The 13,553-nt window shown below is 41.8% G+C and overlaps 1 protein-coding gene across 2 annotated transcripts in view; it reads right to left on the bottom strand.

Annotated features, from left to right (window-relative positions):
• The window catches only part of FAT3 (FAT atypical cadherin 3), a 533,836-nt gene that overhangs the window by 84,414 nt on the left and 435,869 nt on the right, over nt 1–13,553 (bottom strand). For both annotated transcript variants that reach the window (XM_062198305.1, XM_062198306.1), the window contains exons 9-11: nt 8,398–12,471; nt 3,686–3,882; nt 1,921–2,074 (exon numbers count right to left, since the gene is read on the bottom strand). In XM_062198305.1, the coding sequence (XP_062054289.1) occupies nt 1,921–2,074; nt 3,686–3,882; nt 8,398–12,471 (4,425 nt within the window). The remainder of the gene's footprint in view (nt 1–1,920; nt 2,075–3,685; nt 3,883–8,397; nt 12,472–13,553) is intronic.

Below are 13,553 nucleotides of genomic sequence, written 5' to 3'. Positions count from 1 at the left end.
TTGTAAATCCTCTGCCATCTTCTGGTTACCTGGCTAAGTCCTATACCTCTTTCATCTTCCTGGGAGCTGCTCAAGAGATCAGCCTGTGGATTTCTGCTCTATTTCCTGACAAAGGATAGGGAATGTAGCTATGTTTCCAGTTCCCTTATGGTCAATGATATCAGTCACCTGTAGACTCAGAGGGCAGTCTCTTCGTTTCTACATATGACACATATACCTCTCGTTTTAGAGAAAATACGATAACCTACCTAGAGGCTGACCTTAGGTGAATGTGGTCTTGAAGGAACCTGACTGTGCTGTGCCAAGCTTGCTGCTTTACATGCTGGGTGGTGGAAGGGCTTGGGGTTGCTGTGGGAGGGCTCAAGCCAGGGGAAACTTGAGGAGCTTGGAGAAGCAGCTGTCTAGCAACCAGCAGGGAGACATGCTCTGTCTGCTTTTAACAACTGGAACAGCTGTACTGGGGGCAGGATACCAGATCCCATGTGGAGATTTTACTGTTGTTTAAGTTTCAATAGATAATGAAAACAACTACAGTGACAAACCTGATTAAACTCTATGTAGTGGAAAAAGTATGGCTCATAAAAGTCTTACTCTTAAAGGAAAAGTATTAGACATTACTTAGGCCAAGCAGCTAAATTTAAAAGATTTCTTTGTTACAGCCAACCAGTCCTTAAGCACTGATTGGATCCTTTCCCTCTCCAATCAGAAAGCAGCCAGTGGTTCTGCAGTGGGACAGTGGAGATCTTCCTTGATCTGGCCTGAAGTCATTTTCCTGCCACTTTGTTACCTGGCATTCCCTGGATAGGTTGCATTTTCTGCTAGTGCTATCCCTGTGAGCTGCACTGTCGGATAGAACCCTGGCTCCATTCAAGTGCTAGCTCTTCCTTACGAGTTTCCTCTCATCAAAGTATTACATATAGTTCCCTTTATATTTCTCCAGGACACTCAGTTAATTCTTCTTTTTATTATCTTCTCTGTCCATGTTCCCTACCAGATTATAATATCTCTTGGGTATGGTTGGTTTTGTTTATTTTGGAGTATACTGCATATATCCTCATAAAGTGTTCTATGTTTACTAACTACTCAACAAATGTTACCTATCACATAAACAATCGTCAGGACCATATAGGTGACAAGGATGGATATTGCCATGTCAGTGCCTCCAGGGAAGATATAAGTGACAGGAAAGTGAGGCAGGTAGAAGCTAATTTATGGTTATTATTCACCAGGACTAATACATTGCTTGAAATATACAAGTAACTAAATATTTATTCTTTATTTAAAATTGTCATTGGTTAGAGGATCCAATTCATAATGGTAAAATAGTTTGCTTCCATAGAAAATGGGTTGATCATTAGCTCTGGCCTTCACTGTAGGCATCTGCATTGAGTTTACATAACCTTTCACTTGGTAAATTTTACCTGAATGTGCAAGCAAATCTGAGGGCTCACAGCTTTGGAGAAACTAGGCAGGGATGTTTGATAAAAACCAGACAAGTTGCATTAATAAAAATCAGGAAGGGACTCAAAGAGGACTAAAAAATGGAAAAAGAAAAAGAAACCCTCATTGCTGTGTATTGCTACCTGGCTTGAGTTACATCATAAATGCAGGTTGCCATGCAATCAGACCTTTTATAAGCAAATGCTTTAACTCACAGGTATGAGAAACAAACAGAGATGTCGGCTTCCTTGATGCTAATTAACGTAGGTGAAGTCTAGGTGAGTTTTAAAAATCACCGAAAGTCTGTGTGGTCCAGAGTATATTTGGATTTCATGTGCTCCTAGTGCTTTCAAGATCCAGAGCAAGCATCCCATCAAGGTTCTACTCTCAAACTACCTATTAGTGAGGACATCATACGAGGGTTTAACTTCCCTTATGGATTAAGAATGGCATTTATCCAAAGAATAAATTTCACCTTACCACTTTCTGGATCTAGAAAAAATTCATTGTTTCCAGATCCATAGAGTGAGTATCGTATATCTCCATTGGATCCAATATCAGCATCCTTGGCACTGATCTTCAGAATGATTTTATTTGATGGAATGTCTTCAGGAAATAATGCCGTATATGCAACCTGGGAAACAGGTGATGAAAGGCAATTAAGTCCCTCATAATTTGTAAGACAACTGCTATATTTAGCATTACATATGATTTATTTTAAAATTCATGTGTACAATTTAGCTTGTGCTACTTTTCCTTCACCACAGAACCATATGGTGATATAAGGTGAAATGTGATATTTTCATTTGTCTTCCCCTGTACAAGACCATTCACTCAGCCAATATTTATTGAGCACCTATTATTTCTTAGGTATGACTAGAAATGCCAAAAGTACAACGATGAGGAAAACAGACAAAAGCCACTGCCCTGTGGACCCGTGACACACATCACATATTGACCGTGCTCTATTTTTCTGTTGAGTGTCATGGATCCTTGGGACTCTTCAATTTTCCAGAAAGCCAATAGTAACATCTGGCATTAGCACGATAAATTAAAGCTATTTTATCTTTTTTAAATTTATTTATTTGAGAGGCAGAGTTACAGACAGAGAGAGGGAGAGACACAGAGAAAGGTCTTCCATCTGCTGGTTCACTCCCCAAATGGCCACACTGGCCAGAGTTGAGCCCAGGAGCTTCCTCTGGGTCTCCCACCAGGGTACAGGGGCCCAAGCACCCAGGCCATCTTCCACTGTTTTCCCAGCCCATAAACTGAGAGCTGGATCAAAAAAGCAGCAGCCAGGACTCGAACCAGTGTACATACAAGATGCCGGCACCACAAGTGGAGGCTTAGCCTACTATGTCACAGCTCTGGCCCTGCAACACCTCTCTAAAAATACATACTGTCTCTTGTTCCATGTGGTAAATGTAAAATAAATCATAGCATTTTAGTTTCAGTGAGAAAACAAAACTGTGTATTGGGACCTTGAATTAGCATCATGTTTTGGAGAGTACTGGAGACCTATGTTCAATACCCATGTTGCCACTAATCAGCTGTGTAAAATTATACCAATTATAGCCTGTAGAGCAGTCCATTTCTTTTTATCATACCAGTGATTTAGATAGAACTATTCATGATATCCATTCTGCAGTACTTAATTTTACATTTATTTTATTTCATTCAAAAGACAGAGACAGAGAAAGAGAGAGAGAAAAAGATACAGATAGGAAGCAACCTCCCTTCTGAGGAAACACTCCCCAGATACCCACTGTAGGCAGGGATGGGCCTGGCCAAAGCCAGGAGACAGAACTGAATCCAGGTCTCCCATGTGAGTGGCAGGGACCCAAGTACTTTAGCCACAACCTGATGCCTCCCAGGGTATGCATTAGCAGAAAGGTGGAATGCAGAGTGGAGCCAGTACTCAAAACTGGGCCCTGTGACATGGGATGTGGGCAAACCAAGCAGGGGCTTCACCACTGCACCAAGTGTCCCCTCCCCCACAAAAAATTACTTTTTTTAAGACTTACTGTTTCATTTTTGTTCTTGCTTAGAGGAGGCCCAAATTAAGTACCTGATCTTGTCACCTACCCTCTTTTCATGTTTAGAACATTTTATCCTAGACTTATAGAGGCACTTACCAGAGATAAGAGCAGAAGGTAGCCTAGCCTTATGAAGAACAGTGAAATGGGTGCTGACTTAACTTTAGGGAAGCATAGTGAAAATACAGAGCTATGTCTCTGCATCTCACCTGATCACACACTGGGCTATTGTCATTCACATCACTGACAGTCACTTCCACCATGGCCTGCGTGACAAAGAGCCCATCAGTGGCTGTGATGTTGAGGAAATAAATGTCTTGTTCTTCTCTATCTAGAGGTCTCTTCACATAGACCTTCCACTCACTCTGCACCAGGCCCAGGGCAAACCTTCCTCGGGGATTTCCTCCTGCAGGGACGAAAGTGGACATTTAAAAATATAGTGGATCTGAACTTAGAATAGTGCTTTCTAGAGTCTTGGGAGGATAGAGGAAAGAGTGTGGGAGTGAGGTTGGAAAATAGGTGCTCAAACACAGGCAGAGGGAATCACAAGTTCTAGTGTTCCACAGGACAATGGGGTGACTGTATTTCACATTCATGTATTGCATACTGCATAAAGAACTGCATGACAGGCACTCAGAAGGCACCAAATGCAAAGATAAAGAAATGGAAATGCTACTTGCTTGGCTTGCTTGATTTATGCCGAATATATGTGTCCAAGTATTGCACCCCATAAAAATGTACAAACAACACATGCTAACCAAAACTTTGCAAAAATAATTTTCAAAAGAAGAGAACATAGCCCTGACAGCCAGACTTTAACCCAATTAGATTTCTCGCCCACAGTGCTATAAAATAATAAACTTACATTCTTTTAAGCAAAAATAAAAACACAATAGATTTTGAAGATGTGCAATGAATTGACTTGAGGTCCACCTATATGTGAGGCCCATGTGGGGTCATCCAGATGCCCCTCCAATTGCAATATTTATGATCTGAGAAAAAAACTGATATTCCTTTTGAATCTTAGGTAACAAAGCATGGTATTTATATTCTCGGCTTGCATGGAAAGTAAAACAGTAACTTTCCAAGAGAATAAAATCCACTTAGAGAAGCTGGAGATGATCTCTTCTTTGGTTCCCCTTAAGAACAATCAAATTCAAACTGTGAACTATCAATCGTTTTCTCAGGATGATACAATTGTCTTTCCACTTAGTCTCAAGAGAGGATGTAATACACTATAGCTCTTGTAACCAAGACAATTTCATTAGCTGTTGATTATGCAATCAAGGAAAGGCAGTCAGTTCTATTAAGCAATCTTTTAATGAAGCCTCATCATACAGCTGCGTTGTTCTCATGAGGACTGGAGTTTGGGGAGAAAAGTTTATATGACAGGGGAAGACCCATTAGTATTAAATAGCCCTAATGAGGGGTCATTTAAGGAGCAGTTGAAAGATAAGTACTACAATTAGATGAGATTTAGCCGAGTGAAGCTGGTGAAAGTGAAAGAAGAGAGGAAGTGGGACAGCTTCTAACGATGCTGCAACACTGACAGTGGTCCATATTACTTTTTACTTTTACTTTTCCATATGACTTTTCCACATCACTCAATTACACGGAGATACGAACAGCTTGCCAAACAAGGAAGGAAGATGGAGGATGAAAACCACTTTGACCTTCTTATTCCTAAGGGGGAATTATGTCATTTCAGACACTAAGATAGACTGAGACAAATGTCAAGAAGTCCAGAGTCAAGCTGGAAGATCACATTTTGCTTATATGGACATTCAACAAGTGTTTGTCCCCTTCTCTGGGCAGGGACTGTTATAGCTATTAGGGCTATTCTAATGGGCAAAACTGGCAAAAATCTCTGCTCTCATGGTTGAGCTCACATTCCAAAGGGGAAGACTGATAATAGTGAACAGAACTGGGAGGCCATTAGGTTGGAGATGACTCTAGTGCCTTGAGCTCCTACGTAGGCAGACAGAAGAAAGCTCAGCTCAGTGCTAAAATGAAACTTAAACGTTAGTAAATCAGAGACCACTAGTTGACCTCTACTCAGGAATTTTATGTTACCGTTCTACTCTAGCCAATCAAATATTTCGTCTTGCCTCTGAGAACACCCACATGATGCTTGGGTGGAGCACTGTACAGTTTGTGATCTATGACTGGCCAATTCATGGATTGCTATTTGTTCAAATAAACTCTTGAAACTTCGAATGGGCCTGAGTATCTTTTAACACCAGAAATAAAGAAATAAGGAAAGCATACTGTGTGCAGGCTGCTACTTCACTAAACGTAGAGCCTTCTCACCTTCTTATAGCAGATCTTGGAACACAGAGGGAAGACAGGGTAGAAATCATCGTCTTACTGGAGAGGTTGAGAGTGGAGGAGTGATTTTTTTTAATGTTTTTTTTTAACTTTTTAAAAGATTTATTTATTTTACAGGTAGAATTACAAACAGTGAGAGAAAGAGACAGAAAGAAAGGTCTTCCTTCCATTGGTTTATTCCCCAATTTGCCACAATGGCCAGAGCTGTGCTGATCCAAAGCCAGGAGCCAGAAACTTCTTCCTGGTCTCCCATGCGGGTGCAGGGGCCCAAGCACTTGGGCCATCCTCCACTGCCCTCTCGGGCCACAGCAGAGAGCTGGGCTGGAAGAGGAGCAGCCGGGACTAGAACCAGCGCCCATATGGGATGGCAGTGCCGCAGGTGGATTAACCTAGTGCGCCATGGCGCCGGCCCCGAGGAGAGAGATCCTGAGTGCCCAACTGCACTCTTGATTCTGAGGCAAGGGAACACAGTCCTCCAGCCTCAGGACTGTGGGGTATCCTTGGAATAAATAGGACCAAACTTGGGAGAGAGGGCAGAAAAGGTGAGGGCTGCCCATTCCCCCTTGCATAGTGGTTCTCAGCTGGGGAGGATCATGCCCTTCCCTCTCTGTGGCAGCTGTCAACGTCTGGAGGCACTGATGAATGTTACATTGATGGGAGGGTTGAGTGTTACTAGACTCTAGTGGGTAGAGGCCACAGTTGCAGCTGAACACCCTATGAAGGATAGCCCCCACCACACAGAATTATTCAGGCCCAACTGTCAATTACGTGTGGCTGAGAAACCTTGCTCTAGGGAGGCCCAGTCCACCCTGGGATATCACTTTCCTTCACCACTGGCTAAGATTCAATTATGCTGCAGCTGAATATTATTTCAGCACACACAGATTTAACCTTTCTTATTAAATGCTTTCAGTGCAGGCAAGCCCACACCGTTCTTTTGTTGTGTAAAATGATTAATGGTCCTTTGTAAATCCAAGGCTGCACAGGCAAATTGTGTTACATCAAGAGCAAAAGTTAAATCTAATTAAAATCAGTTGGTGGTTGGCACCACTAATAGTAACAGTAGCTTTAAGCTACTCGGTGCTCATTACTTTGGTAAAGTCAATGGGATGGTCCCTTTAAATCATCAATTGAGAAGTCAGACTGTCCATAAATAATTAAGGCCATTTAACAACTCTTCCACATAGGAAAGTACCCCTTAGAATATCCAAGAAGCTTTTTATTTTCTGAAACTAAACACAACTAAATCAAAAGGATGCTTCACTCACCTTTCTTTCCTCATCACTATCTTAAATTTTAATTGCAGAAATACCAGGGGTCTTCAAAAAGTTCATGGGACATATGCTTTATGAAAAAGGTATGCATCGATTTCAAGATCTTTTTGCACCAGAACAAACTTCTTTTAGTTCCATTTTGCCAAGAACTTTTAGAAGTACCCTCATATACCTTTTAATAAAAAAAAATTATTGGTATCAGAAAGCAGTAAAATGCATATAGCATTTTAATCAAAAATGGTAGGAAACAGCTCCGAGAAGAAAATGGAGAATAGTGCTACAAAACGAAGCAATCCCAAGCACTGACACATTTGCTCGGCTGTGGATCCTTTCTGTAGTGATTAATTAACTTTTCCACTAACATACTTAAGCAGATTCTGGGTCCTAAGGGCATTCTAATTAATTCATTTTTCACTCTGAATAATGTGGTGTTTCTAAAGGGAAAGCCACCTGACTACAAGTATTGATGGATTCTTTAAAATCTTTTGGCACTTTGCTTATGTTCTGTCTCTGAATACAATAACAAAATATTACTTTTAACAGCCCCTCCCCCAATAGTTTTTAGGAAGACTGCCTCCAGACCACCATCCCTGTCCCTTGCAGCTTACAGCCAGAAACAATCCCTGATCAGTGAAAACAGTATTTTTCTCTGATGTGAAACCCGTGGCCCTCTGAGCAATGGTTACTTTTTTTTTTATGTACTCTTGGAGACCTCATTTATCTATCCGGGCTTTTCCATTGAACTGCTACTTACTATTTGGAAAGACATAAAAGAAATCCAAAAAAACTGGGTTGTCAGAATAAATATTTGTTAGTTTGGAGCTATAATTTAAAATTATTAAAGGTCAAACTGTGATCTCAAATTTGTGCATGTATGTGCATGTGTGTTTTTATGATCAGGAGAGGCTTATATGCAAAGCTAACTGGTATCCAGAAATTATTCTTCTTAACACTCCCCCCAAAAAGGAAAAGGGAATATATTTAAAAACATATCTACCCACCAAAAACAGCTGTTATTTTCATTTCATCAACAGTGATATTTGGCTGGACTCCATTTTAAAATAAGAGGGACACAGAATGCGGTACCAATGTGGGTAATCACCAGTGTGGGCAAATCAATGAACTTCAGACCAAGGCTTAGCTACCAAGACCCAACCATGGTAAACTTAACTTTACTGTTATTCCACCCCAGAGAGGCTTTGTTACACTCAATTCCGCATTGCATCTTCCTTCTTCTCTCCTACTTTTACCCACTGCTATCGTCCATCTTTCTTGAGAAAGCAGAGCACACAGTGAACACTGTGGCTGTTGAGACTTACCTGTAATATGGTAGCTCACTTGCCGATTAATGTCAGATGTGTCTCTGTCCCAGGTGCTGAGGACGGCTACCACCTCACCTGGTGGGTCGCTCTCCTTCACATTGCCGTGGTACACTTCATGTGCAAAGACTGGTGCATTGTCATTTATATCTGTCACCTTTACAGAGACCAAAGCCGTGGAAGAAAGAGAGAATGCCTCTCCAAGGTCAGAGGCCACCACGGAGAAGGTGAACATGGGGTCTGTTTCATGGTCCAGGTCCTTCAATGTACTGATCCAGCCTGTGTTGCTGTCAATATTGAATGCTTCCATTACCTTTTCAGGCTGGGAATCTGAGTGGAGGGAGTAGGTGACCTGCCCGTTGGCTCCCCAGTCCATATCCATAGCTCTCACCTGTGTGAGTTTGGTGCCAACGGGCATTCCTTCCATTATGATGGTCTCATAGCTTGACGTTTCAAAAACTGGCTTGTTATCATTCAAATCCAATACCTTGATATCTACATCGACAGTAAACACAATGTCTACTTTATCCAGGGGTATTGTGGCTGCTACTTTAAAGTGGAAAGCTGGACTGGTTTCATGGTCAAGGCGCTTGTCAAGCTTGATAATGCCCGTTTCCTGTTCTATGATGAAAACACTCCCTTTGTTATTTTCTGGCCGTTCCCCATTAACTGTGCTGAATCGGACATTCTGAGTGGGCAAAATCCTCAGGGTGTCCACTGTGCTTCCAATGGCTGTGTCTTCGGCAACAGTGAAGGAATACTGAGACTGGGTGAATGAAGGCAAGAATATTTCAGGGGGTAAAACGTGGATATAGACAGGAATGAGGGAATGTTTTACTGGAATTCCCCCATCTACCGCTTTGACAAAAAATGACAGCACTGTATTTTTCAGCTGGTTAAAATTTCCCTTTGTAACCATCCAGCCATTGTCGGGATCAATTTCCAGGAGGTCAGCCACGGAGACTGATGCCTCGCTATAGAGGGAATAAGTAATCCTTGAATTTACTCCATCATCGGGATCCATGGCTTGAACTTGGGTGACCAAGTGGCCCCTTCCAACATCAGCCCTGACACTGGCTCTATATTCCACTGTCATGAATTGAGGAGCATTGTCATTTTCATCCACAACAATCACCCTCACGGTGCAGAAAGTTGTTCTCCCTCCACCATCAAGGGCCCTCAAAAAAATACTAACATCTCCTTCCAGAGGATTTTCCCGGTCTAGCCTTTCTGTTGTCATGACCTGCCCATTGCTGTCTATGAGGAATCGATCCTTGGCAAAGTCATTGATGATGGTGTAGCTGATCTGCCCATATGTCCCTGGATCCCCATCTGTGGCTCGAACGTGAATTACCTTTGTTCCAGCAGCTGCATTCTCTCTCACCTCTGCTACATATGTGCTTTGTGAAAAGGCAGGACTGTACAAGTTAGCCCCAAGTACCCTGATATGCACCTGTGCAGTACTGGTGAACAGCCCATCAGAGACAGAGACATTGAGACTGTAAAGAGGCTCCATCCGCTGCTTCCGGTGGTTGGACAGTGTGATCACTCCACTCTTGCTGTCCATCAAAAAGCTTGTCCGGTCATTCCCAGATAAAATGCTATAATCCAACCGGTCAATGTCAGAGCTATCTGCATCAGAGGCTTGAACACAGGTTACAAAATGGCCCCGGGGGGCTAACTCACTCACATATGACTCATAAATGAGTTGATTAAAAACTGGAGGGTTGTCATTTATGTCAGAAATGTGTATATGAACCAGAACCTCACTGCTCAGTGATGGGAAGCCATTATCTGTTGCTCTTACTTTCAATGTGCAATGTTGTACTAGCTCATGGTCCAGCATGCGTGCTGTCAGAATTAAGCCACTTGCACTATCTATGTGAAAATAATCTGTGCTGTTGTAGGTATCCTGAACAATCTGATAATGTACCATTTTATTGTTTTCTGAGTCTGCATCAGTGGAGACAACTTGTAAAACAGGTGTCCCAATGAGAGATGCTTCAGATAATGTTGTATTATATGTGGGCTGATCAAAAATAGGGGGGTTGTCATTTACATCATTAATTAGCAAGTCAACAGTGACTTCAGCCCTGGCACCAGTCAAAGCATCACTGGCTCTTATAGTCAACTTGTAAGCAGATGTAACCTCAAAATCCAAAGGACTAACAACTTTCAGGACTCCAGTGTCAAAGTCAATGTTAAACTGTTTTAGAGGATCTCCATCAATAATGATATATATGATGCCTTGGCCTTCTGGACTAGTGGCATTGATGCTTAGAATGGGGGTGTTCATTCTGATATCTTCATTTATGGATGCTGTATAAAAGGGTTTATCAAACACAGGCATGGCTTTGTTGACAATAGTGATGGGAAGTTCCACAGATGTAGACAAAGAGGGCTTTCCACCATCTTTGGCTAGGATGGTGACTCCATATTCAATGTTGGACAAGTCAGTGTTGAATGCTTCTTTTAAAATAACATTCCCTGAATTGGGGTTAATTTCAAAGTGGCCATAGTCATCCTGCAGGACATAGGTCACTTCTCCATTTGCACCTTTATCTTTGTCAATGGCTGTCACTCGGTATATCAGAGTCCCTGGCTCAGCATCAACTTGCACAGCAGCATAGTAAGGGAGGCCCACAAAGACCGGAGAATTGTCATTTATGTCTTCAATGTTAACCCTCACTACCACCCTAGCCACACGAAGATGGTCCAGCTCACGGCTGGCTTCCACCACCAACTCATATAACTCTTGTTCTTCACGGTCAAAGGGGACTCCAGTAGTCTGAATGACTCCTGAGGTAGATTTTATCTTGAACTTATTTCCTGGGTTTAAAATGCTATATTTTAAGGGTTCATTAAGGCGGTTTCCAATTGCATTGACAATAGCAACTTTGGTTATGTTAGTGTTGTTCTCTGAGATGGAGGTGGAATAAAAGCTTTGTGTAAATTGGAGGCCACTATCCATGGCTTCTTTAACCATTAGGTTGACCATGGATGTACTGTAGAACTTTCCATCAGACACTTTAACTATCAACATATAGTGATCTTTGGAGAGATTATTGTTTTTTATGGTGAGTACCCCACTATTTGAGTCAATTAAAAAATGATCCAAGCTGCCTTCCATTAGGCTGTATGTCAGTTCAGGGGGCACCTCAGAGTCGGGGTCTGTGGCACTAACCTTCAGAACCTCCACTCCAACATAGGTAGGGAGAAGTAAGACAGTCTCAAACACAGCCTGAGTGAAAACAGGTGGGTTATCATTCACATCTGTCACCTCAATGTTGACTTCCACAGGACTCTCTGCAGTCAGCTGGGGGTTACCACTGTCTCTCACATGAACATGAAAATGAAAATGGGAGATGGTTTCATGGTCCAGGTTGGCAATTGTTCTGATGGCACCTGTACTAGAGTCCACCGTGAAGAACCTCTTGGCTGTGGACTCCACAATCTGATACACGAGCAAAGCATTCCGGTTGCTGTCAGCATCAGTGGCACGGATCACCAGCGGGCTGTTGTCCAAGTTCCTGACAATGCTATTGATTGGGGCAGCCTCACTCAGGCTGCCTGAGTATTGGGAAAAGAGAAACACTGGGGCATTATCATTTTCATCAACAATCTGAATATTGACGGTGGCATTGGAAGCCATTCCTGCCATGTTAGTGGCCTGAATGATGAGTTGATAAGAGGAAGTGCGCTCATAATCTGGAGCTCTCCGAGTGGTGATGACTCCGGAATATGGATTTATGGTAAAAATCCCATCAATGTTTCCATCTTTGACTTCATAAACAAGGGTAGATTGGCTGATGGCAGAGATTAGGATGACTGATGTTCCGATATCAACATTTTCATTTACTTCTGCTTGGTAGTCTTTGTGAGTAAATTTGGGGTGAGAGTTATCAGACATGGTGACAGAAATACGCACAATTGCAGTGGCAGACATTGGTGGGGAGCCTTGGTCTGTGACTTTGACTGACAGAACAAACTGACCCATTGTTGTCATATCTGGTTCTTTGGAAACACTGATGATGCCCAGGACTGGTTCAATCTTAAACGTGTTCCCAGTGTTCCCTAAAATATAGAAATCATCAGGGAAATGAGTTACAAATGGATCATTAAAATACGTTTAGAATATTAATCTGTCATCTAAAGGTACTTTACTGCATGTGGCAAGTAGAAAGCAATTGTTTGTATTCATTCCACATAATTCTAGAAAAAAGACTTCTCTTTTAAGGATATTAAAAAGCACCGAAATGAGTTTTCCAGTAAAACAGTCAATTTCAGTTCAGTGACTTCTTAATCTAGGCCAACAATAATAGTGTATACAATAAAAATGGGAAAGAATAGAGGATTTAGGAAAGACTTTTCTGCTAAGAATGTGTAGGTCTTCCTCATACCTAACCTTGGGAGAAAAGGGGGGAGAATGGGCTGGCACACACCAATGTCACTTGTGAAAAGGTATTTGTAACTAAATCAGTCCCATGATTTGTGTTTTATGTTAAAATAAAGAGCACTGTAGGAATAGTTTCAGAGTACTATAATGTAAACATTTTTTCAGACTTTAATACTTGATTATTTTTGTATGCAGAAAATTATCAAGGGAATAGAACTTATGTAAAGCAGTAAGTATCAAAATCCCTGATTCTATAGTGCAAAATAAAGGACTATAAAATAGTTTATAATTTGATTAACTTTAATTTGCTGTGTTTTAAACTCACATTTTTTTGCAACGGTATCACTAGCCTTTTCCTCAACTCTACCATAAAGCTCCCTCAAAAGCAGAAAATACAGTTTCCTCTTCAGCACCACTCCCTGTACATTGCTTTCCAGAAACTGGACTTTCCAACTGTGGCAGACTATCTGACTTACCTAGCAAAACCATGGGCTCTGAACCTACAGCAACTGCAAGAGGGCCATCAGTCTTCAGCAGTTACCAGCTGTAGTCTGATTATCCTAAAGAAAGGCTTTGCCTCTTGTAAATGGTACCACCTCACCTTATTAAAATGGACGTCCTCCAAAATATTGATGAGGGAGTATTGATCAGACATGGAGAATTCTCCCTAAGTCACTGTTTGCTTTGCATGTGGTGACCAGTTTTTTTGACTGCCCTGTATCCTTCACTCCTCTCTCTCCCTCATGTCCCAGGACAAATA

Source organism: Lepus europaeus, chromosome 7 (genome assembly GCF_033115175.1).
Source record: "Lepus europaeus isolate LE1 chromosome 7, mLepTim1.pri, whole genome shotgun sequence".
Classification (NCBI taxonomy): Eukaryota; Metazoa; Chordata; class Mammalia; order Lagomorpha; family Leporidae; genus Lepus; species Lepus europaeus.
Note: the sequence above shows the minus strand (reverse complement) of the source record. Positions and strands in the feature narration are given on the sequence as shown.